The following is a 26,260-nucleotide window of genomic DNA, read 5'->3' on the forward strand; positions in this document are numbered from 1 at the left end:
GTCAATAGTCTTCAGACACAAATTTGGAGAGATTTAATGACGTATGTACAACAACAAAAAGTTGATGCGCAATATATATGTAATTATTGTGTAAACAAATTTCGTAAGGGCTTAATGCCTGCATACTGCGTCTTAAATAATCTCTTTACAAATCAGGTGCCTGAAGTAATATCATCTCTTAATACATTCCAAAAAATTCTTATACAGAGAGCTAAAGCGTTTCAAACTGTCCTCAAAATGGGAACTGTTATGAATAAAAAGTTGCCTCAAAGACAAATGGTACCAAAAGTTAAAGGTAGAACATTTCATTTACTACTTCCGTTACAGGAGACATTGAATAAATTATGTTCTAATACTGATCCAATAAATATTAATCATGAATTATATATATTAGTTAGAGGTATCCCGACAAAATCAAAGATTATTTGGGAAGAGGTAGTTGATGTTAAAAAAGTATTTGACGCTTTAACGTGGTTAAAGCGCAACAATACTTTATACTCTCATATTATATTGCCAAATAATCACAATGATTTACGTTTACCAAAATTAAAAAATTCTGAATTCCAAATGGAAGAGACAGAAGATAATGCAGAAGTGGCTGATGATGAGACTAAATTATTAAATGATCCGATAGAAGAGATCAAAAATGATACAGAAGACCAACGGAAAGCAATGTTAACTCAAGTTACTAATGCTGAAGACGATGGCTATTACGAACAATATACTATCTATCCTTTATATGAAAAGAAAGCAAATAAAACTGCGACAGCCTTATATCAAATGTTAAAAATTCAGGACTTGCCTTTGAATAATCGTGAGCAACATTTAGATTTAATGTGTTTTCCAGATTTATATTCTTCTGGTATTAATGGACAACGTGAAATTAGACAGGTTAAACTTCATGATCATGAATTTATTAAATGTCGTTTGACATCTAAACATCCACAGTATAGATTGAATCAACAATACTTATTTTATTTATTGAACGATGCAAATATGCGTCAATTAAATCGTGGAATTTTTCATAAAATGAATGTAACTAATCCGCGACTTCGTTATACAGCTGCAGAATACTTAGACGCAATGTCGAAAGAATTGTTGGAATCTAATTTGAGTACAATATTTGCCACACTTCTCTCTCGAAATACGGAGCAATATTGGTGTAGACCGAGGAGTGATTTAAATTGTATGACACAGCATTATGGGCCTTTTTTTTTTTGGCGCTGTGGAAACCTCATGGTACCACTCACCCACCGGGTAGGGGATGAGGGTTATGTGGGACTCCTTGTCCCCCATCGCCGATCCACGTATGGATCGGCGGTGGGGTCCAAGACCTACCGCACTAAAACCACAGCGGCCTTCGCTGGCGCTTACGGGGATGGCAAGGAACTGCCGAAGCATTACTTCTTGCCATCCCCTGGCCCTACCATCTCGGGAGAGCATCTTCCCCGAAAGGAAGATACTCTCCCCGCAAATTGTTTTTGCGGACTATCCCGGTTGCGGCGCAGGGGGGCACCGCCCCCACGCCGCGCCCTCCCAAAAAGTTTGAGGGGCGGGGTCACTGCTCGAGTATTCCCGCTCGAGCCGCCACCCCCCGCTCCCGGAACGGGGCTCCCTCTCCCTCCCTAAAGGGACGGGAGATTCGGCCGACGCTCCGGGAGCTCTTCTCCTGAGAGTTCCCCCCTCCAGAAGGAGGGGGAACCCTCCCGCAGGCAGTGGTGCCCTCCCACCGGCGCTCTAGGGCACCGGTGAGAGGGCTGCCCCTGCCGCGTCTCTTCCCGGGGGGATCACGTGCAATGGGGCTCGTTGGTCTGAGCCCCTGTGATCCCCCCGTGCCCCCGGGCCGCGGTTCCCTCCATTTACGGGATTCGACCATCGGCCCGGTGGCACCGCCGAGGCCCTCCCCTAGGGGAGGAACTCGGCCGTGGCGGGGGCGGATGCCGCCCGACTCCCGGCCGCAGGGCTTACGCCGTGCGGCCGCCAGCCGGGCGACACCCGCCCCCAGCATTATGGGCCTGCGACATGGTTTTTAACACTAAGTCCAAGTGAGTGGTTATGGGAAGATTTAGGTGAATATATTCGTGAAGTAAATGGATGGCATGACGCTTCTTTAAGCGTTAGCGTACTCATTGCTAGAGATCCTGTATCAACATCCAGGTTTCTCGATAATAAGTTTCGGACAATGCTTGACTTTATCAAGTCCGAAGATCATCCAATTGGAGAAGTAACGCACTATTTCTGGCGACGAGAATATCAAGGTAGAGGTATACAACATTTTCACTTATTAATTTGGATTAAAAATGCATTGATTTTCGGTGAATCCACTATGGAAGAAGTCTCCAAATTTATTTTACAACATATAAGCTGCAAAATGCCGGATAAAAATATTTCGCCATTATTATACAGTCGTGTTGATACGCATCAGCGACATATACATAACGATTATTGTCTTCGCTATAAAAAAGTAGGACGTAAAGTTATTCGTCGATGTCGTTTTGGATTTCCTCGTCCCGTTACTGAAACTTTGAATATGAGAGATGTGGCAACTTCGATAGCCGGTAGAAAACAATTGAAACATAAAAGTAGACTTTATGATCTTCCTCGAACGGATAATGAAGTTAATATAAATGACTATAATCCTGTTCTTCTTACTGCATGGGAAGGTAATATGGATATACAATTTATTGGTGAAAAATCATCGCTGCTTACCTGGTATATTACTAAATATATTAATAAAGCGGGAAAAAGTGAAATGTCTGAGACTATTCTTGATAGTAAGGATAACAAAAACAAATCATTAGCGAGTCATCTTTGGAATATTGCTTTGCGATTTACGAATAATAGAGAATGTGGAGCTCTCGGAGCTGCTGATACATTATTAGGTATTCCTTTACATGGAACTGATCGAAATACAACCATCAGATAGTTAGATGTTAATCAAATACGATATAGAAAATTAAAAAGTCGCAAAGAAATTGAAGCTCTTGATGCATGAACAGATATATTTTATCAATCTTTGATAGATGATCATTATCCGCATAGATCAAACGAACTAGAAAATACGCTTTATGAATTTGCACAGTGGTACGATATCTCGAAGATCAAACCGAAAAATAGGTTTATTGAATATTATCATATATAATTTTAAAATTAACTTTAGCATAGTTTAATTTAGCAGCGCTTAGTTTTTTTAATTAAAATTTTTTTATTTTTTTTTATTTGTATTAATTTTAATAACTTTTTAATTTTTAATGTTTGTATTAATTTTTAATTCTGTTTTTTATGTGTTTTGTCTTATTTTTTTGTTATATGATTCTACATGGGTTTGGAACTTCCAGCGTGAAGAGAGGTCTCTATAATTTACTATTCTACATGGGTTTGCAACTTAAATTTTTCACTGGTTCATTATACGATTCTATACAGGTTTGCAACTTAAATTTTCCACTGATACAAGTTTCTACTTTCACTTGGCGCGCAATTTTTTTTATATCATTACTTTTGTAGTGCGATTCTACATGGGTTTGCAATGAATCATTTTTCATACGATTCTACATGGGTTTGCAATAGGTACAATTCTACATGGGTTTGCAATGAGTAATTTTTCATACGATTCTACATGGGTTTGCAATGGGTAATTTTTCACACGATTCTACATGGGTTTGCAATGTACAATTCTACATGGGTTTGCAATGAGTAATTTTTCATACGATTCTACATGGGTTTGCAATGGGTAATTTTTCACACGATTCTACATGGGTTTGCAACGGGTAATTTTTCACTACTGGCGTGCCCATACTAGGCGCCTTTTTTTACCTTTTTTTAAAGGTATATATATCGTCGTACAGAATATCTGATTCTCTAAAAATTATTTTTTACACATTGTGACAGATGACTTCCGAAATGCAATCAAATGTTAGGAATATTTTGTTAATTCAGATAAATACATGTTTACAAGTCAATAATAAGTATTTTAAACATTTAATGAATTAAATAAGTTAATAATAATAGGGTGTTATTATTTTGATTTCATATGATTACCGAGCGCTTCAAGTAGTTATGTATAAGTCAAAATTTTAAATCGTCATATTTTTTCATAGTAACAATAAAATGTTTCGGATAAAACTAAAATGATTTCTTTCATCGAATCTAAAAAAAGTAATTTTATATAAAGTGTTCTATTAAAATTTTACAGTTAATCTCCGCCCTATGAAATCAAGGTTTGGAAATTAATATTCATTCAAATTTAAAGGCTTTTCAGGCCTATATACATTTAATTAAAGACTTTAACTTTTAAAATAGATGGTATAATTTCTGAAACATCAAGCTGTTAAAAGTTATGTGGGTCACCCAGTATATTTCTAATAAAGATATAATTCTATTAATTGAATAAACTTAAATACACATCCAAAAATATATAAATCTATAATGTTTTAATACTTTAAATATTATAAGTATTTAGTCTTTTGATAAATGCAAATATTTTTTATTCATATATTTAACTAATATGAAATAAGCCCTAAATTCACCATGTCTTTGTCTTGGAAATTTGTGATTGCTGTATGATCTATTTTCATAATTATTTCTGATCGTCTCCATTCGCTTTCCAAGTACAACATAACATATTTAAGTTTCTATTGCATGTGACATAAAAAAAGAGTGCTTTCTGCAACATATGTTGAATATGGTTCCATTGTAAATTCTACCACAAAAATATAATAATTTATCAAAAAGACAAAAAGGCTCGTATAATGCAACGCAATAAATAATAATAATGGGATATAGTGAAAGGCCAACTAACGAGTAAATAAATAGATATAATATAATATACTAAATTCATTTAATCATGCTCTTAAAATTAATAACATGTAAATTCTTAACATGTAGACGTTTCGACTTACTTAGTCTTCCTCAGTACAAATTCTAACTTAAACCAACGCTTAAATAATATAATAATTAAAATATATCAAACGACCATGACGAGCGAAATATCCATCAATATTAACATCGGTGTATTTTCTAAGGCACAGCAAGAATAACATTTCCCATCTTATCATTATGGAACGCTTTTGTTAGTAATGAGAGATTTTAAACATTCTTCGTTTGAAGGCGAGAAAGGATTTGTCCAAATTTTGTCAGTTTGAATGTATTTGTCAATCAATATAAATGCGAGTTCCATAGTAACAGACCGGTTTGTATCTTTGTATTAAACTGTAACTAAACATTATCAATTGTGTAAAATTATAGGTCAATGTTAAATAAATTAATTTACAATGCGTCCTGATAATAAAATTCTGTTTTTAGTTTCTTATCTATAGCGTGTCTCTAACTTGACTGTGGGTAACAATTATAGATTCTGATAATAGGTCATCGTGTAAACAAGACAAGAAATCATAAATTTGCTAATTCATCTAGAATGTCAAAATAAACATTATCAAGTAGTTATGTGTCCTTGTTTAATTTAATACCGTTTTCTGCTCTTTTATGTGTATCATTTCTGAAATGAGTCGTTTATGGTAGTTATTTTCAAAGTCTAAGATTTCTATATTGTTCCAGTCAAATGTATGTTTTTTATTTAAGATGTGTTCACTAATTACAGAATGTCTTGACGAGTCTAACTTAACATTCTTGATATGTTCCTTGAGTCTAATGTGTAACTGTCTCTTTGTCTGTCCCACATATGACGCATTGCAATCGTTGCAATTAATTTTATAAATCACGTTGGAATTGCAGGAGTGTTTGTTTTTGTCCTTCTGTACCCTAACAAATCTGTTCAATTTATTCAGACATCTGTATCCCACAGTCACTTTTGGTTTTTTAATCGCTGACGCAACTCGCTCTGATATCGCATTGATATAGGGAATGATAAAAAATGTGTTGTCTCTCTTTTCATTATTTATTCGCTGTTTTTCGGAATTTGTGTTTTTTATATTTAATTTATTGGAAATAAGACTTTTGATCCTGCGGTTGATTACTTTAAAAATAAGATCTAGAGGGTAACCGTTGTCCAGCAATATGTTGATGATAAATTCCAAATTCTTTTGATGAAAAGTGGGGTGAGACAGTAATATCGCTCTATCTACCAAGCTATATATGGTTCCAATTTTATGACAAATTGGGTGATTTGAGAGGTATGATAAAAATCTCCCCGAAAAAGGAGCATTCCATGCGACGGAGCAGAGTCCCCATAATTTTTTTAGCTTTTTTCAGTTTCCTGAATGGTTTTTCCACGCAAAAAGTAATGTTTTATTAGCACACGAAATTCACTTTTTTCCATTTTAGCAAAAAACACAAACTTATCCGCTTTAGGACGCTGTCAAAAAATTTCTATTTGACAGATCTACTTGAAACTTCGTGTGTATACTTAAATAAGATGGTAAATATCAGAAATAAAATTAGATTGCGATTTGAGTGCCATATCTTGTAAAAGTCACTGACTTATCGAACTGCCCTCGTATATACGTATATATACGTATTAAAAAAAAAATGTGCTTGTTCCACACGAATAACGCACTCCTAATAAAGGTATACAAACATTGATCGCTGAACTTTAAAATTCCTGCAGAATAGTTCCATACGAACGCTGCAATGACAATTCCTTTTTCTCTAAAGAAGTTTTGTATATAGTATTGTTCTTTCACTTTCAGAGAGAAATCTTTCCGATAAGGAAAGTGTTCATGAGGAAATACATGATCTGACGGATCTTGTTACTGATGTCTCTGAACTTAGGGAGGCTGAGGTTATATCCTCTAAAAATGAGGATAAAACAGAAGCGGCAGATGATTCTATCATCGATGATAAAATCTTACAAATATTGGGAGAAGATCCCAATGCCATACCACTAAATGCTGTAAAATTTCATACTGAAATTAAGAACAGATGGAAAGCCTGGATGACAGGAGGTTTACCAGAAGATACGAGAAAGACATTACTAAAAAAGTATCCACGTAATGTAGAATTGTACACTGATCCCTCAAAGGTTAACTTAGAGATTGCGGCAGTATTATCAGAAATTACCAAGAAAAGAGACCAACATTTTGTCGAAACTCAACAATGCGTTGGCTCATCTATTGTCGCTCTTGGAGGAGCAGTATCGCTATTATTACATGACTCAGAGGAAGGAGTTGATCAAATGAAACTCATTGAATATCTATGTGATGCAGGAAAATTATTATCTGATGTGTTTCATCAACAATCGACGGCCAGAAAATCTTTCATCACACCGGTAATGAAAAAGAGCGTTAAACCTTTAATTGATTCAATGAAGTCTGATGAATGGCTCTATGGACAAAAATTTGCTGAACAAATAAAAGAAGCAAAAACGGTCGAAAAGGCTTGTGATGGTTTAAAAGCGCAAGATAAATCAAGTAAAAATCCATTCCAACGCTCGCATTTCCAGGGAAACTGGAGGAGCCCGTCTATCAAATTCAGACAGACAGGGACATATTACAGGAAACAACCCTTTCGCTTCAAACCGAGGACTCAGTATCGAACAAAATCCTCGAATCGAGACAACAACCAATCGTCGAAGGAAACATCGAAATAAAAATGATAGGATATGCAGGCAGACTTCGTTATTTCTCTGACAAATGGAGAAAATTAACGACAGACAGTCATATATTAAATACCATTAGTGGTTATGAAATTCCATTTTGTAAACCCCCTCGGCAATTTCATCCCCCTGAGCAGAGAAAATGATGAATTTAAAATATTAGATTCAGAAATTAAAATGCTCTTAGAGAAAAATGCTATAGAAAAATGTAAAATGAGCAAAAATCAATTCCTTTCTTCTTTCTTTTTAATTCCTAAACCTGATGATACAAAAAGGTTCATTTTAAATTAAAAAAATCTAAATAAATTTATTGATCCACTTCATTTTCAAATGGAGGATTTACGATCTGCAAAGAATCTAATATTTCCTAAAGCGTTTAGGCTTCCCTTGACCTCAAAGACGCATATTTTTTAATCCCAGTTCACGAAAATTCTAGGAAATATCTGAGATTTTCTTTCAAAGGACAGATTTATCAATTTACTTGTTTACCTTTTGGTTTAAATACATGTCCATACATTTTTACGAAGATCATGAAACCGATCATGAATGTCTTGAGAAATCGAGGTTTCTTGTCGATAATATATCTAGATGATATTTTTTGCATTAGCAAAAGTTTTAGACTTTGTAAAAAGAATATTTTAGAGTCAAGACATCTTTTAGAAAAACTCGGGTTCATATTAAATACGGAAAAAAGTTGTTTAATTCCGTCTCAAAGATGTAAATTTCTAGGTTTTATTTTTGATTCAATTAAGTACACTATTGAATTACCAGATAAAAAGAAAGAGAACTTAAAGAACTTAATTTCAAAATTTATTATTGGTAAATCTTATAAGATTCGAGATTTTGCAGTTCTTCTTGGAATACTTAATTCGTGTTGTCCCGCGGTAGCATATGGTTTTGTTTATTGTAAGAGTTTAGAGCGAGAAAAATTTCTTGCATTAATTGCGTCTGATGACGATTATGATAGAAACATGATTATAAAATCTAAATTAAGTAAGGATTTAATTTGGTGGGAATTTAATAGTCAAATAGGAATAAATCCTATTAGAACAACTAAATATGCTTTAGAAATTTCATCTGATGCCTCCTTAACAGGTTGGGGTGCATATTGTGATGGGGAATCGGCAAACGGATGGTGGAATAAAAAAGAAAGACAATGTCATATTAATTATTTAGAACTTTTAGCTGCTTTTTTGGCCTTAAAATGTTTTGGGTAAATTTACATGATTGTGAAATCTTATTAAGGTTAGATAATACTACAGCAATAGCATATGTAAATAAAGCAGGGGGAATTCAATTCCCAGTTCTTACAAATTTAGCGCGTCAAATTTGGGATTGGTGTGAGAATAAAAGAATTTAAGTATTTGCTTCTTATATACCTTCAAAACAGAATATCTATGCTGATGCTACTTCTCGAATCACAAATATAGACACAGAATGGGAGTTGTGTGATGAGATGTTTGAAAGAATTGTTAAAAAATTTGGTTCTTTTACTATTGATTTATTTGCATCACATTCAAACAAAAAAGTTAAAAAATTTTATTCAAGGTTTCCTAATCCAGACGTATTTAAAATAGATGCTTTTACTGTTTCATGGGAAAATAAAAAATCATATGCTTTTCCTCCGCTTGCTCTAATATTACCAACTTTAAAAAAATTTATTGCTGACAAAGCTGAGGGAGTAATAGTTGTGCCAAACTGGTCCACTCAACCCTGGTATCCTTTATTCAATTCTCTGCTCAGAGGATCACCAATTGTTTTTAATCCAAGTAAAAAGTTATTATGGTCTCCTTGCAGAGAAATAATACACCCACTAGCAAAAACACTTTCCCTGGTGGCAGGAAGGTTATCAGGGAAGCATTTTTAAAAAAAGGTATAATCGATGAAGCAATTGAGATCATGCTTAACTCTATATCAGATTCTACGATGAAGCAATATAAATGTTCTTTGAAACAATGGTGGTTTTTTACACAAGAGAAAAAATATAATTTTTTCGATACAGACAGGAATAAACTTATAGAATTTCTTACTCAACGTTTTCTTAATGGTGTCAAATATGGAACTTTAAACGCAGATAGAGCAGCTATAGCTTTTATTACGTCGCGTAATATTTCTGAAGACAAATTGGTATCACGTTTTATGCGCGGCACTTTTAAAAAATGTCCTACTCGTCCTAAATATTCCACCATAGGATACTGATCCAGTTCTTTATTACATAGAGTCCTTACCTTCTACGGAACATTTTAAAATGAAAGATCTTGCTGAAAAAACAGCAACATTACTGATGCTTGCTACGGTACAAAGATTACAAACTTTGACATTCATCAATATAGACAATATTAAGATAACTAAATCAGGAATTCAAATTAAGATACCTGAAATTCTTAAACCATCTAGGCCGAGAGCTTGTCAACCTAATTTAATATTACCATTTTTTAAGTCTAAAAGGAAATTATGTGTAGCTCAAACTCTCTTCCTCCTTTAGCCCTTTAGCTCGTGACCGAGCGTGGTGACTTCTCTTATTCACATACATGTGTTTGGGCGTGTGGATTGTACACATGCATATGTGTATATGGGACCTACAGTTTAACGCCGGTTCCGAACGGCCAATGATGTTTTTATTTACATCTTAGAGAAATTCTCTTGGCAAGGTGTACTCTCAGTGGTTTGCCGTTGCCTTCCGAGAGGAGAACGAACGAATGTAATCTTTTTTGGTCTTACCGGGGATCGAACCCGGGACCTTCGGCTCTATAGACTATGTTTGACAACTCTCTTAGATTATATTAAATATACAAAAGAGTTAAGAGGTATGCATAAAAATTTATTTGTCTCAATTGTTAAACCTCATAAACCAGTTAATGCTCAAACTTTAGGACATTAGATAAAATCTTTACTTAAGAAATCAGGCATTAACACTGAAGAATTCACTGCATACAGTACCAAACATGCAGCTGTTTCTAAAGCTAATAGAAATGGTATAGACATTGATACAATAAGACGAACAGCAGGATGGTCTGGAAAATCAAAAACATTTGGAAACTTTTATAACAGACCAATTCAAGATGCAAATGATACTTTTGCCATGTCAGTCTTAAAAACATAAGTCTCTCTTGTTTCAAATTGTTTATGTTATTCTCTATTATTCGACTCTAACAATAAGTCGTTTAGTTTGTAAATCAAATCTATTTATGTATTTCGTTGAAGTTAAAAAGTTCATAAATAAATAACGCAGAAACTCTAAAGATCTATCAGTAATCATAGAGAACGAGACGTCTATAGTATAATTCGACGATCAAACGAGCCCACCGTAGGTGTTCGATCGGAATTATATGAAGACGTCTCGTTCGAAGATGATTACCTCCCTTCCTTTTTCCCATTAATACCCTTAATCATCTTCGTAAGTTCTGCGTTAACTAAAAATTCTCTAAACGATATGAAGAAGAAAAACAGGCGGTATCCACAGGATACGCGATTCAATTTTTCAATACTCTGAACGTTGTGAATTTGAGCATAGCTGACCCTACTACCAGTAATCATCTTCGAACGAGACGTCTTCATATAATTCCGATCGAACTTCGCCCACCTACGGTGGGCTTTAATTCCGGCTTGTCCCAACATGGAAACAATCGTCGACCAATTGTCAGGAAATGTGTTGCAGCGATTCATCTGCAATGATTTAAAGATATATGAAGATAAGATAATGAAAATTTATTGTTTTTATCAACAAATCAGTATTAAAAACCGCAAAATAAATAAACATTCTGTGCGAAAATGTGATAGTCCACACGCATAATCGCGCGACAGCGAAAAGGTCCATCTACCTCCCGTCTCGTCTCAGCGCGCGAGAGGATGGTATGAAGCCAGTGGGATCGATCTGGGATAGGGCAAGAAGAGGACATTGACGCCCCATGACTGCCCCCAGCGTGACTGCTTTAGAGTAGAAACCTAACCTCTACTTTCGAGCGGCCACCTGTGAGTCTCTCTCTCTCTCTCTCTCTCTCTCTCTCTCTCTCTTTCTCTCTCCCCTCTTTCGTCGCCCTTCGAAGGCACAGATCGTTCACTTATATGTATATAAAGTCTCTCGGTATCGTCACACTTCACATTACGTCGTAACGTGCGAGCCACTCAATCTCCGCTCGTCATCTGAGAGACTAAGGCTGTGTTTTGCCGAACCTCCGCTAGCTAAGCAGTCGCTCGTTTGGTAGCGGTTTCGATTGCAGCGCCGCTTAGCGCTATTGAGGTATCAGCTGGACAGCTCTCAGCATATTTTTGTGTCGACAGTGAATTCAACATAATCACAATTTATGTTATTGTTAATTACAACACGATTTTGTTTAATATTTTTGTATAAAGTGTTTGTCATTGAATTACAATATCCATAAACAATAGCAGTTTAGTGAACTGCAATTCTATAGTGTTTGTTAAATTGGCGTATCCATAACCAGTATGGAAAATATTAACAATTTGATTTTGGATGAATTATTGAATGATGATGATGATGATGGATGATGATGATGATGATGATGATGATGATGATGATGATGATGATGATGAAGACGAAGTCGAAGATTTACTCATTCCTGTTACAAATAATCAAGGTAAGTTAATCTGTTACGCTGAAGAAGGCTCAAAAATGAGCCGAAACGTTCGTCAAATGGTATTAAATTAAATTAAATGTTTTTTACCTAATTTGAAATATTTTATTTGCACCTTATTGTTAATTTCAGAAAAAATTGATTCTAAAAATCGGAGGCAACACTCCACGAAATAGCATTCATCGTACTTTAGAAAGAACAATCAGCAATAATTACGCTATGAACTGTTCCTGGAAAGGCGTTCGATTAAATTATAAAATATGCAATTTAACATTTATTAAGAATATACGTGTTAAATATTTTAAAATTATATTTAACTATCTTCTTAAATTCTGTATTTTTAGATTAAACAAACATATTTTTTTTATTAGACTATTTAAAATTATTAAAAGTTATTTTCTTTTCATATACACGCGTACACACATATTGTAAATTAAATTTTAACTTATTTTACAGATTTCATATGCTCTGTACATTCAGGTTTAACTGAAGCCGAATTTGACATAACCGCTGCGGAATGGTTCAGGTTTGCTAAGCAACGAGCAACGCGAGAAAAAAAAAAGAAATAATCTGTAATACATGTAGTGCTATTTATAATTAATATATATATATATATATATATATCAATTATATATATATAAAGAAAGTTTATATACCGGGTAAGTCATTTAAAGTGTTACACACTTATATCTCGGAAACGAAGCATTTTAGAGAAAAATGTTTAGTTTCCGAGATATAAGTGTGTAACACTTTAAATGACTCACCCGGTATATGTTATATATTTGTTTCAGTTCAAAAATTCGTTTATATATATAATAATAATTATTATTTATGATATTATAAATATGTGTCTGTAAACGCAGAGAACGCAGTATTATTAGAGTACATATAAAATAATGAGTTTAATATACATATAGACCAATTAAATGACCTATTTATAATAATCTTAATACATAATCTTTTATATTATTTTTGATGTTTGAAAAGTGTTTGAGTAATAGTCAAGTGAAAATTCTGGTGGTTGGAGTGAGGCGGAGATATGGGCAGAAACCACAAAAATTAAAGGCGATGTTTCACTCGAAAAAATATACGTCTAATTTATTATAACTATAATGTAAGGTAGAAAATAATACTGGCCTTCTGCTAATTAAGAAAAGAAACAATAAACAAAAGAGAAAATAAAATGTCTTTGGTCTTAATGACGAGAAAAGTGAATTGATAAGTCCGGAGAATGTTGCGACACGTGGCCGACCGACGAGACCGATAATGGCCGCACAGAGTATCACGCCGCACTTGAGTTGTCCATGAGATTCACTTGTAGCAGTCCGCAGTTGAGATGATAAAACCGATAATTGTTCCTTGGAGATAGAGAGAGTCCGAGAGTAGCACTGATCCGTTGTAGAGTTCCTGATATTCACCTTTTGATCCGTTTTACTTTCTTGTTCACACATGTGTGGCTGCGAGAGAACCGCTCGTTGTTGCCGGAAACGAAGTACTGTTTGATGATAGCGAGATCCTTTTCGAGGCAACATGTGCGCACGATGATTAATGTGTTGCTCCTTGATTGGCCTACTTACTCAGGGAGATAGCCCGTGATTTTTGGGTCACGGCCGTGGGAAAGAGGGAGAGAGAATGCGTGAGAAGTCAGTAGAGTTCAGAAAGAGAGAGAATGAGAGAGCGAGTGATAGCGGGTGAGTGGGAGCAAGAACGAATATGGAAGAGGTCGTTTAGGGATGTAGAGATTTTTCCAACAAAAAGTGATTATAATAAAAGATTGTTATATGTTTTATATATATAAAATATATATATGCACACAAACACGCACACATATATATATATCACGCATCTCTCAAGAAGAAAAAACTGTAGTAACTCAATTTTTAAAAATTTCTTTTGTGTAGAATATGTGTAAAATATAATGATGTTAACATAACTTTTATTTCTTGTAAAATTTACATTTCTTAAAACATGCAAATTTTACAGAAGAGCTATATTAACATCGTGTACTATGTTTGCATTCTACAACAAAAAAAATTTATAAAATTACATTTAATTGTAACAATTATATAAATTGGTACAATAAAAACACATAACTGTAATAAAATTAATATATAATATAATATTGCTACTGATTTGATATTTATATAATTGTTATATAAATATTACATGTATATTTAAAAACATTTGAAAATTATGATGTAATATTCATATAACATTGTTGCTTCCTTGAGTGAGAAATTACAAGGAATGAGAGTATTACATGTTACAATCCTGTAATATTACTTGTTACATTCGGTTACACTGACAATGAGTTATGTAACCTTTATGCTGGAATTATAAGAATTTCTTAATTTTTATGTTTTGTATATTGCAATAATAATCCAATTTATTCTGTTATACTTTGTATATAATAAAATGACAAAGTCATTTGCTGTTTTGTATAATTTAATGCACATGAAAGAATATATTACATAAAAGATATTAAATAAATTTAAGGAAAGGACACCGCACTTTTTGTACGTAAAATAGGTCCTGGCCGATTTTCTTCAACTTCCGTATACAATTAGACATATCGTTACGTAGATCAACCACAAAAAAGATTTTTCAAAAAAGTCATTTTTTCGAGTTACAAGAATGCAAATCTCAAAAATATTGTATAATATACGGACTCTGCATCGTTATCGAATATATCGCTTCAACAGCTCGAAAAAGTGACATTTCTAAAAAATTATTTTTGCGGTTGATCTATCTAATGATACGTCTAATTGTATACGAAGTTTGAAGAAAATCGGTCGGGACCTATTTTTCTTACGTACAAAAAGTGCGGTGTCCTTTCTTTTCTGTTTCTGAAATTTTCAACAATTTCTAAAAAATGAGGAAAAAATAGAAAAGAAATCGCAATAAGTATAACTAGCGCGTATTTATCGCCAGGGAAATTATCAAAAGAAAGATACACATGTAAAAAAACAACCAGCTCAACATGTATGTACTATATTGTATAGTGCCGCGCGAGTCGCGCGATTTGACAAATAATAGTAAAATAAAAAATTTATTTTTTGCAATTATAACAATACTTCTAATGATAATAATAATTATATATAATAATTTTAATATTACATTAAATAAAATAATTTTCTACATTTCCAAAGAAAGTAGACAGAATAAAGCATTGTAAAAAGGAAGGTGTCAAATTTGAGTCAATTTTTGTCCATCAGAAATAACTTCAATAGACTATAAATTTATATTATATAAATTATTTAATATTAGATTAGATTAGATAATTTTATTGCTGCCCCAATTGGGGATTACAAGGCGCTTTTTTCCTTAAGGAGCGGTCCCAAACCTTTATACTTTATACATAAACTTATAATCTATCCTTAATCTATAACTTAACCTATATACAATAACTTCTCGCAACTCCGCCTTACGCTTGCCCTATCTCGCCGCACCATTTACACTCTCGCTCTTTCCCTCCTATCTTACTCAATCTTACAATTAGCTTACAACTAGCTTAATCTAATGTGGGACCTCCGCTTCCGGTTACTTCTGCCTTTCCTCCTCCACACACTCTCTCTCTCTCTCCCTCTCTCTCTCTCCCTCCCTCTCTCTCTCTCTCACTCTCCCTCCTTCCCCTCACCTCCTTCCCCGTCCCCTCTCGCTTCCTCCAACAATTTTACCCACAATTCCCCTTCTCCTTCCTCTCCCAGTACCTCCCTCACCATTTCCTGCCAGCTCTCTCCCCTTCCCCATTCCATACATTCCTCCCATACATGTTCCCACGTCTCCACCCCTCCCCCACACATCCTACACCTCCTTTCCTCCTCCTTCTCCCAATATCTATTTCCCCTCATCCCATTCCCCAATCTGTACTTCACCATCCTCTGCCACCTTCCTTCCGTCCACCCTTTCCTCAGATACCTCGGTACTCCCTCCCCCTTTACCTGCTTGTACCATTTATTACATTCCGAATTCTCAATCTTTTCCCATCTCTCCTCCCTCTGTCCTTTCTTTTCCCATTCCTCAACCTCCTCCCACCTAAACTCCCCTCTTTCCCTTCTTTCCTCCACCTCCCTTAAATTCATCCCTTTACCCTCAAAAAACTCTCTTCTTTCTTTCTCCCACTCCGATATTTCCCCTCCCTTTTTAGCCCTCTCCTTAATTTCCTCTAAACATACTCTTGCCAACCCCCCTTACCCTCCTCCAACCTCCTCTCATATCTCCACGCCCTTCTTCCCATCCTTGATCTTATCTTTTCCCTTTGGAGCTCCTCCCTTATCATATACCCCGGCGTTCCCCAATCCACTCCTAACATCCATCTCATATACCTTTCCTGTACTCTTTCCAATCCCTCTCTCTCCTCCCATCCCCATATCTCAACCCCATACCCTAAAACCGTTCACACTAACGCATCAAAAAGCCATAATCTCCTCCCCAATTACCCCCAAATCTCCTCTTTCCTATCCCCCATACTTGCCCCATTACTGCTGCCCCCCTCCTCATCCTCTCCCTCACCTGTCCATCCTGCCACCCATTTCTTTGTACTACATAGCCTAAATACTTCTACTCCTTTACCTCCTCCAACTTCTTTCTCTTCCAATATCAACTAGCTTTCTTCAGCCTCCCTCCCCCCTTCCTGCACCTCATCACCTTCGACTTGCTCTCATTCAACTCCAATCCCTTCTCCTCCAAATATCTTCCTAATCTTTCCATCATACACCTCATTCCCCCCTCATCATCTGCTATCATCACTACATCATCCGCGTACGCTAGCGTGTATATCCTATCCTCTCCCAACCTCACTCCTCCCCATCTCCCTTTTCTCATCTCCTCCTCCAAGTCCGCCATCATCATATTAAAAAGCAGCGGACTCAGAGGACACCCCTGCCTCACACCCCTCCCTGTCCAGAACTTTTCTCCCCTCTCCTCCCCTATTCTAACCCTGAATCCTATCTCCCCTACTATCTCCTCACATCTCATTACCATCCCTTCCTTCACCCCCCTCCCTCTCAAAGCCGCTATTAATTTCACCCTGTCCACCGAATCAAACGCCGCCCTCAGGTCCACAAAAAATAGCACCATTTGTCTTCCTTTCCTGCTTATCTGTCTATTTATCAGGTAGTTTAAAACGTAAATATTATCTACTGTCCCCATCTCTCTCCTGAACCCCGTTTGATTCGGTGGCACCATCCCTCCTTCCTCCACTTCACCCCTCAGCCTCTCTGCTAACACCGTCGCGTACACTTTGTATAACGACAGTGCCAGCGTTACTCCCCTGTAATCTGAGATTACCTCCCTTCCCTCTCCTCTTTTCAAAATTGGTATCACCAACCCCTCACACCATTCCCTAATCCACCCTTCCCCCTTCCATATCCTATTACATAATTCCCACACCCACTCTTCTAGCCTCTCTCCGCCATATTTCCACACTTCTCCTGGGATTCCATCCACCCCCACCGCCTTCCTATCTTTTATCCTTCCTAACGCCCTCCTAATTTCTCCCCTTTCTATCTGATCTTCCTCCTTCCCCCTTACCCTCCTGCTTCCTCCCCCCCCAACACTCGCGACTCCATATAATAAATCCCTAATAAATCCCTAAAATAACTGTTCCATTCTTCCATCTCAATCCCTTCTCCCCCCTCCTTTCCCTCTTCTCCTCTCTTTCCTAATTACCTCCCATACCTGCCCCTCCGTCCTCGCTTCCATTGCCCTCCTAGTCCATTCTTCATTCTCTTCCTCTTTCTTCTTCCTACATAATCCCTTATACTCCTTCTTTCTTCTCTTATATTCCTTTCCCTCCCCCCTTCACTCTTCCATCTTTTCAACTCCTTTGCCACCTCCCCCTTATCTTCTCTGCACTCCTCGTCAAACCACCCTCCCCTTTTTCTTCTCTCCTCCCTACTTTCCCCCCCATTTCCCTTACTTAGAACTTCCTGTATTTTTTTTCATCCTCTCCCACTCCTCCTCTACCCCTCTCTCTTCCTGTTCGTCTCTCTGCCTCTCCCCTATCACTCCTAACCTCTTCCTGAATTCCTTCTTCCCCTCGCTCGACCAGTTCCACCGCCTTTCCCTCTTTTTTCCCTTCTTCTTCAATCCTCCTCTTTCCCCTCTGATCCATACCACTACCGGCATGTGGTCCGAGTCAATCCTATTTCCTATCACTACCCTCATAATTTCCTCCCTCACCTCCTCCTTCCCTATCACATAATCAATGACTGATCTCCCATTCGGCCCCATGTACGTCCAGCTCCCATCCTCATCTCCTGCTACCTCTCCATTCACTATTGCCAACCCTATTTCCTCTAATCTTCTCACTAACAATTTCCCTTCCCCATTTACCTTTGCATCCTTCGACCTTCTTTCCTTTCCCTCCTCTTCTCCCTCAACCCCTATCTTTTCCCTTCCCCCCAATTCTCCTGTTCTAGCATTAAAATCCCCCCCTATTATCGTTCTAACCCCACCTCCCTCCTCCTCCATCCACTCCCTCATCACTCCTAATTTTTCTTCTAAATCCCCATTTATGTACACACCCACCAATCTCGATCCCTCCCCCTTTTTCTCTAACATCACCTCCATCATTCCTTCCTTATCCGCCCCGCACTTTCCTTCTATTCCTAACCCTTTTCTTACCCCTACTATTATTCCCCCCATTGCCCTTCCTTTCCTATTTATCTTCCTCGCAAGTAGTGATACAGGGCCGGTTCTAACGCAGTTTAGGTTAGGTCCCGTAGGCGCCGGGAAATGACGTCACGCGGGGAGGGGGAGGCGTCCGCGAGGGGGCCGCGGGGAGGGGGAAGCGTCCGCGATGTACCGCGAGGGGTCCGCGGGGAGGGGGTGGCGTCCGCGATTTTGGAGCCGGGTCCGCGAGGGGTCCGCGGGGAGAGAGGAACGCGAAGGAGAGCGCGAGGCGAACGCGAGAGAGAGAGAGATGTCGCGAGAGAGACGTTCGCGAAAGAGAGATAGCGGTCGCGAGATGATGCAGCGAGGCGTATATCCAAGAGCGAGAGAGATAGCGGTCGCGAGATAGTGCGAGGTAGCGCAGCGACAAGATGACGCGAGGCGTTCGCGAAGGAGAGCGTGAGAGGCGTACGCAAGAGAGATGACGCAAGCGAGGTGTATATGCAAGAGCGAGAGAGAGATGTTGCGAGATGATGCGGCGATGGAGAGCGCGAGAGCTGATGCAGCGAAGGAGAGCGCTAGAGGTGGACGCAAGAGAGACTTTATTTTTTTTTAATTAATATTTTTTTCTTTTAATATTTTTTTAAATTAATAAGATTTTAATAGGAGGAAAGGAGAGAGGACATATTCTAAAATAAATACATTTATTTAATATTTTTAATTAATATTTAAAATAATGTTTATTTATAAAATAGGTATGTGTATACACGTGTGATGTGTGTGTGTGTGTGTGTGTGTGAATTCAAAATATAAAAATGAAAATATATAAAATATAAGAAAAACAACAAAGAAAAATATAATATATGAATATATAATACAGAATATAGGAATATAATGAATATAAGAATATAATATAAAAAGATATAAAAAGAGATATATTAATAATAAAATATAAGATTAAGATTAAAATATATATGTTAGGGAGGGCGGCGGTTCCATCTTCTTACGGTAACCATTATACGATGGTCTCTATCTACCAGTCTACTGAAACAAAAGTAAAAATTTATTATTAATTTTAATATATATTACAAAAATAGATTAAATATACAATATTACCAATCATTAAAATCTTCGGGAACGAGTCCGAAAAGTTCATCGGACGGTGATGATGGTGATAGTGGCGATGGTGGTGATGGTGGTGATGGTGGTGATGGTGGTGATGATGGTGATGGTGTTGATGGTAGGTTGAATTCTGCTGCATAGAAATTATGAAGTCCCCAGCACGAGTATAGGTGTTCTGTATAAGATTTTTTTAAACCGATCTCTCGACTTTGTATCGCTTGCACGATCGAACTCACTGGATTATTTCCCGATATCGCTGGAACACTGACACCAGGTTCGAAAAGTCTGCGTAATGAGTACTTTAAACCCTCGAGGCGTGCAATTCGAGCGCGAAGCAATGCATAAAAATAATCTTCCAAATGTTCACAATCAATTTGTTTTTGCCCTTCCATCAACAACTCGATACACGTGTCACATTGATCCTCCCACACAGCGCATTCTCTTTTCGAATCCACCCAAAGGAAATGACTCCACAGATGCCGTTCTAATGCTTCGATTTCACCCATATTGTTCGCCATTTTTCGATACACATGGAATGTTTTTAATTAATCACTTATATATATATATATATATACTCACTATAATAGTTTATGCAAGTTTATTTTGTGCAAATAGGACACAGATTGCACGATAGTATTTGAGATATTGAACCTCTACACTCACAACATCTATCTCCCAAAAGATAAACGTATTTTTCAGTTTCATGTTCACGCACAGCACAAGCATGCGTGTACAAGTCATTAACTCGCAGGAAACACGCTGTGCAAAATTTATCATTATAAACTCTATAGTAAAAAGAAATGCAACACATTTTCAGTAGCTCATCAATGTTTCTAATGTCTGTCGATTTTAAACGTTTCACGCGTTTATCAACACACTCACTGCAATCACTATCATAATCAGAATCTTTTAAAATTCCTATATCATCATCGGATGATTCTGCATTGTTCACTTCTTCGATATCCATGTCTTCCTCTTCATTGTCCGCTTCTTCAACATTTATTTCAATGTCTTCATCATTGTCTTCATCAATAAGCACATCTTCATCACTATCTTCTATATTCATTTGTTTCTTCTCACTTGCACTTCGTCCAGGACACTTTAACTCGTCAAATGCTAAAAACTTTATGACGGTACACATATTATAATGTTGCTCCCCTCATGATTTTAATTCTACATCTCTCTTGTTCTAACTGGAGTATCATGTCTCGGCTAGCTCATCACTTTTTACATCACCAGAGAGCGAAGAAATAATTTTGTCAGCTATATCTTATTGGGAAAGAAATAATTACATACAGTTTAACAGTAAAATAATTTTTATTTGTTACAAGCATTATGAAGAATATCTTTTATAGCACAAGCTAATAATTCACAATCAATAAGTGAATCGCTGTCAAACATAGGGCTTTCACGTATCATTTTTGCGGCATTGCTCACATCGCAGATATTATCAAGTTGTAAAATATTTACAAATTGTTTAAACTTTTCAGTAACAATATGCAGATTTTCACACAACCAGGAATACATATGATCTATACATTTTTTAAAATATTTACAAATTGTTTAAACTTTTCAGTAACAATATGCAGATTTTCACACAACCAGGAATACATATGATCTATACATTTTTTAAAATTAAATAAACATAATAAAGTTGATGGTTTCATGTATAAAGTATTATTAAATGATGTAATCTTTATAATTTTTGAAGTAGACATGTCAACCAATTCAAGTGTCAGATCACAAATCCATAGCGGAGTTTCAGTTACCCGCTCAATATCAGCTCGTTTCTACATTAGCGATTTCCATGTTTCAATAGGCAATATTATTTGATTGCATCGATTATAGCCAATAGCCAATTCCACATAAGATATAACTCCAACGCTGATTCCTATTTCCAAATACTTGTGACGTAGCAGTCAGGGCGTATCTTCTTCCAAGTATACGAACCGCAAATCAATTTCAAGCGTTGATACAATTGCGTAATCCGTATGTGACAAAATCACAATTAACCGATTTGCAAAAATGTAACACAAGCGCCAATGTTTGGCCGCTATGACATCATCCTCAGATGAAATATTAGATGTAAAATAATGCAACATATCCAAAATTTCAAGCGTCAATGTACGGCTGCTATGATATCATACCCAGGTGTTCAAAACGTACGTAACAAAATCACAAGAAAATGCAACATAATTAAAATTTTCGAGCGCCAATGTACGGCTACTCTCATGAGATGAATCTCGCGAAATGTGCAAAAATGTATCAATTTCAAGGTCGATGCATCATTCGTACGTAACAAAATCACAAAGTTAAGTGCAACATACTTGAGTGCCAATGATCTCTACAATAAAATAAAAAGGATGGTAAAGAGGCATACTATGTCAGTATCTTTGTCAGAGGTTCAAGAAGTGCATCTCAAGTAAAGAAATATGGCACAATTGGAAGCAAGTTTGTTGGAGCAATCCGCAAGGGTGAATTCGGTAGAAGAATATATTGTGTGGGAGCAGCAATGTGACGAATACATCGAATCACTGGAAGAACAAAGTCGAATAAAACGTCCACGATTACCGATCGGAGTTCGACAATCGCTTGTCTCCCAAATCGCGCGTCTCGAAGGGTTGAAGAATTCGGTACGCAGACGTTTTATACACGCAGGTGCTGGAAGCAGTTCGCGAGACGTCGGGCTCATATGGCGAGAGATTGATACGGCGTTCGAGAGCCGCATCTTGACTGGTGCGGTGATAAACAGCAATCACATCGAACCTCGTCAATTTCTAGAGGAGGCCAAAGACATTGTGATCGGACACGTGCAAAAAGTGTTGCAAAAACACACTAGTGTGAAAGTGAACACTATGTTTAATGGTGAGTTTGTGTCGGGTGATAAACGCGCTAATAAAACTATCAATACGAAAAACTGTGAAATCTTTCGCACGTCTGATTTGCGCGAATGGTACGATCAACGCGTTATGGAGCCCACGCTAGCATCTCTCGAAGAATTTCAGGAACGCGATAGTGGTTGGGCATTGTCGCGAATAATCAATTTAATTGTAAATATAAACAAGTATAATCCAATGCGTGCGGGATGTCACATTAAATTACCGCGAGAAATAATGATGAAGAGAGCAGTGATTAACGTGAAATCAAAAGACACTGCATGTTTTGCGTGGGCTGTGATCGCTGCACTCTATCCCGCTGAAAGAGACGCGGATCGCAAATCTATGTATCCACATTACACAACAGTGCTGAATCTCCAGGACATTGAGTTTCCGATGACGTTGAATCAAATTAAAAAATTTGAACTATCAAACAACATTTCGATAAATGTGTACAGCATCGAAGAAAAGAACATTGTCTCGATACGTCTCAGCGAGCAGAAGAAAGACAAGCATGTCAACCTACTTTACGTGGAAGATCACAACAGCGTAGGTCATTTCGCGTGGATCAAGAATCTCTCCAGGCTTGTCAGTTCACAATTGAGCAAAAAAGATCACAAGAAATATATCTGCGATCGGTACGTATATTAAATAATCATAAAATAATTATAAAGTGTTTATAATTGCTATTATCAATTACAGATGCCTGCATTATTTCGGGTCTGAAGACAAACTGCAATCACATATGGTAGACTGCGGAGAGATGAATGACTGCGCTCTCCGATTACCGAGCGATAAGGACAAGTGGCTCGCGTTCAACAACTTTAATCGCAAAGAGCGACTTCCTTTTGTCGTATACGCAGACCTCGAATGTGTGCTGACAAAGACGAATAAGAAGGAAGAAGAAAAGAATTTATACCAACATCACCAAGTATTTAGTATAGCATATTATGTACATTGCTCATATGACGATTCGTTATCCGAGTATTATTCTCGCCGTAGTGTAGATTGCATTTCGTGGTTTTCCGAACAACTTAAAAATTTAGCGATACGCGTAAAGAATATTTTAGCAACTAACGTCCCCATGGTAAATTTAACATCTGACAAATTGCAACTTAAATTATAAAAACTCTTTTTGTATTCCAATAGTATTTCATAATTTATCCGGTTACGACTCACATTTCATAATTAAGGAAATAGCTACAGCGTTCGAAGGGGGAATCGAATTACTTCCAATAACTAAAGAAAAATATATATCATTTACAAAAAATGTTCAAATTGCAGAAGACAAATTGCAGAAATATTAAATTACGTTTTATATTAATAAATTACGTTGGATTCATATAAATTTCTCAATACTAGTCTCGACAAATTGGCATCATTTCTAAGTAAAGATAAACTCAAAAATTTAAAATCAAAATTTCAAAATTTATCAACCGAAAATTTCAATTTATTAACACGGAAAGGTGTCTTTCCATACGAATACATCAACTGTTTTGAAAGGTTGCATGATACGTGTTTACCACCGCGCGAATCATTCTACAGTTCCTTGACCGGTGACACAGTATCCGAGAACGATTACGCGCACGCCGAAACCGTATGGGAGCGGTTCTCCATTCGAACGCTGGGCGAATATAGCGATCTGTATTTAAAAACTGACGTCTTGTTATTAGCCGACATTTTTGAAAATTTCCGGGATAAATGTATCGAGAGTTATGGGCTCGACCCCGCGTATTACTATACTCTCCCCGGGTATACGTGGGATGCCATGTTAAAGCATACAAATATTACGTTCGAATTGCTTACCGATATCGACATGGTTATGTTTATAGAACGGGGTATACGCGGCGGTCTAAGTCAATGTTCAAACAGATATGCACACGCTAATAACAAGTACATGCAGTCGTACGATTCATCGAAACCATCTTCGTATCTAATGTATTTCGATGTAAATGATTTGTATGGATGGGCAATGTGTCAACCGTTGCCATATGCAGATTTTCGATGGGTCGATGACATGTCTAGTTTCAATTTATCATCTATCGCGCTCGATTCGCCTACAGGCTACATCCTTGAAGTAGATTTAGAATATCCACAATGTCTTCACAATGCGCACACTGACCTACCGTTTTGCCCGACACGCGACAAGCCACCAGGCAAGCGGAAAGATAAGCTGCTCGCGACATTATATGATAAAAAGCGTTACGTGATACACTACCGCAGCCTGCAGCAATGTATGCGTCACGGTCTTCAAGTTACAAAAATACATCGCATATTACAATTCGCACAATCTCCATGGCTTCGAAATTATATCGAACTTAATACACAATTTAGAATGCAAGCAAAAAATGATTTCGAAAAAAATTTATACAAATTGATGAATAATGCAGTATTCGGCAAAACGATGGAAAATGTGCGTAATCGTGTTGATGTAAAACTCATCACACAATGGGAAGGGACATACGGTGCAGAGGCAATGATTGCGAAACCAAATTTTCACAGCAGAAGCATCTTTTCGGAAAATTTAATTGCCATAGAATTACGTAAACTCGAAGTAAAATTTTATAAACCAATCTATGTCGGTATGTGCATACTCGACATTTCGAAGACATGTTTATACGAATTTCATCATGAATACATGTCACCACTGTATCGAAATAAATGTCGGGTAATGTACACCGACACAGACAGCCTAATATACCACATCGAATGCGAAGACGTATATGAGAATATAAAGCGCGACGTAAGCAAATTTGATACGAGCGATTACACTGCGGACAATGCGTACGGTATACCGCTTGTGAATAAAAAGGTGCCAGGTCTAATGAAAGATGAAAATAACGGTACGATAATGACTGAATTTGTAGGACTTAGAGTAAAAATGTATGCATTACGAATGGATGGTAAGAAAGATACCAAAAAAGTAAAAGGTGTCAAGAGTAACGTTGTCGCGAGAACGATAACGTCGATCAACCACTTTCGTACCACGTTCGTACCTCGATCGACTAAATTTAAAATTATAATATAAGAAAGCTGTCGCATACTGAAATTAATACGAGCACGTGCGGACATATAATACTTGTAGTACTCTGCGTTGATACCACTGCTTAAGAGAATATTATTTCAATAATAAAAATTTATTCAATAAAAGGGTGTGGTGATTCATCGTGATGATTCGACCATCAATTAACACAACTCATGGATACATAAAATAATGTATTATAAACATTTATTTAAAATATCTGTACACTGTTTATTTTACAATATATTTATCTAATAATTTTATAAATAAATACATATATACATATAATATACATATAATATACAGTTTTTACAACAAATATTATTTACAAATGTATTTTATAATGTCCCCATGGTAATGTATCAGTGGTTTCAGGTATGATATACCGCTTGTCATCGTGAGGACTTAGAGCAATTTTCGTCTCGCGAAAGGTGTATACTTCATGCAATTTCGATAGTACTCTGCGTTGATACCACTGCTT

At 36.7% G+C, this 26,260-nt stretch overlaps 2 protein-coding genes across 2 annotated transcripts; both read left to right on the forward strand.

The window, feature by feature from the left end:
- The first annotated feature begins 237 nt into the window (after positions 1-237).
- LOC145948246 (uncharacterized) lies at positions 238-7,543 on the forward strand. Its single transcript, XM_083057984.1, has 3 exons — positions 238-295; positions 395-862; positions 6,645-7,543. The coding sequence occupies exons 1-3, from the start codon at positions 238-240 to the stop codon at positions 7,541-7,543; spliced, it is 1,425 nt and encodes a 474-aa protein (XP_082914110.1).
- A 14,770-nt stretch (positions 7,544-22,313) lies between these two features.
- LOC145948245 (uncharacterized) lies at positions 22,314-23,844 on the forward strand (the record flags this gene model as incomplete). Its single annotated transcript, XM_083057983.1, has 2 exons — positions 22,314-23,395; positions 23,460-23,844. Coding segments are annotated over exons 1-2 (1,467 nt in total), but the record flags the coding sequence as incomplete, so codon positions are not given.
- Between the last annotated feature and the right edge of the window lie 2,416 nt (positions 23,845-26,260).

Source organism: Prenolepis imparis, unplaced genomic scaffold (genome assembly GCF_030444845.1).
Source record: "Prenolepis imparis isolate NDT839.2.m4 unplaced genomic scaffold, iyPreImpa1.0 SCAF_298, whole genome shotgun sequence".
NCBI lineage: Eukaryota > Metazoa > Arthropoda > Insecta > Hymenoptera > Formicidae > Prenolepis > Prenolepis imparis.

Excerpts from the sequence above, each read along its gene's own strand:
- LOC145948246 (XM_083057984.1), top strand. The coding sequence starts at position 238 with ATGGGAACTGTTATGAATAAAAAGTTGCCTCAAAGACAAATGGTACCA. Across the intron at positions 296-394 it reads AATGGTACCAAAAGTTAAAG|TTAGAGGTATCCCGACAAAA; the intron begins GTAGAACATTTC and ends TATATATATTAG. Across the intron at positions 863-6,644 it reads TCCAGATTTATATTCTTCTG|AGAGAAATCTTTCCGATAAG; the intron begins GTATTAATGGAC and ends TTTCACTTTCAG.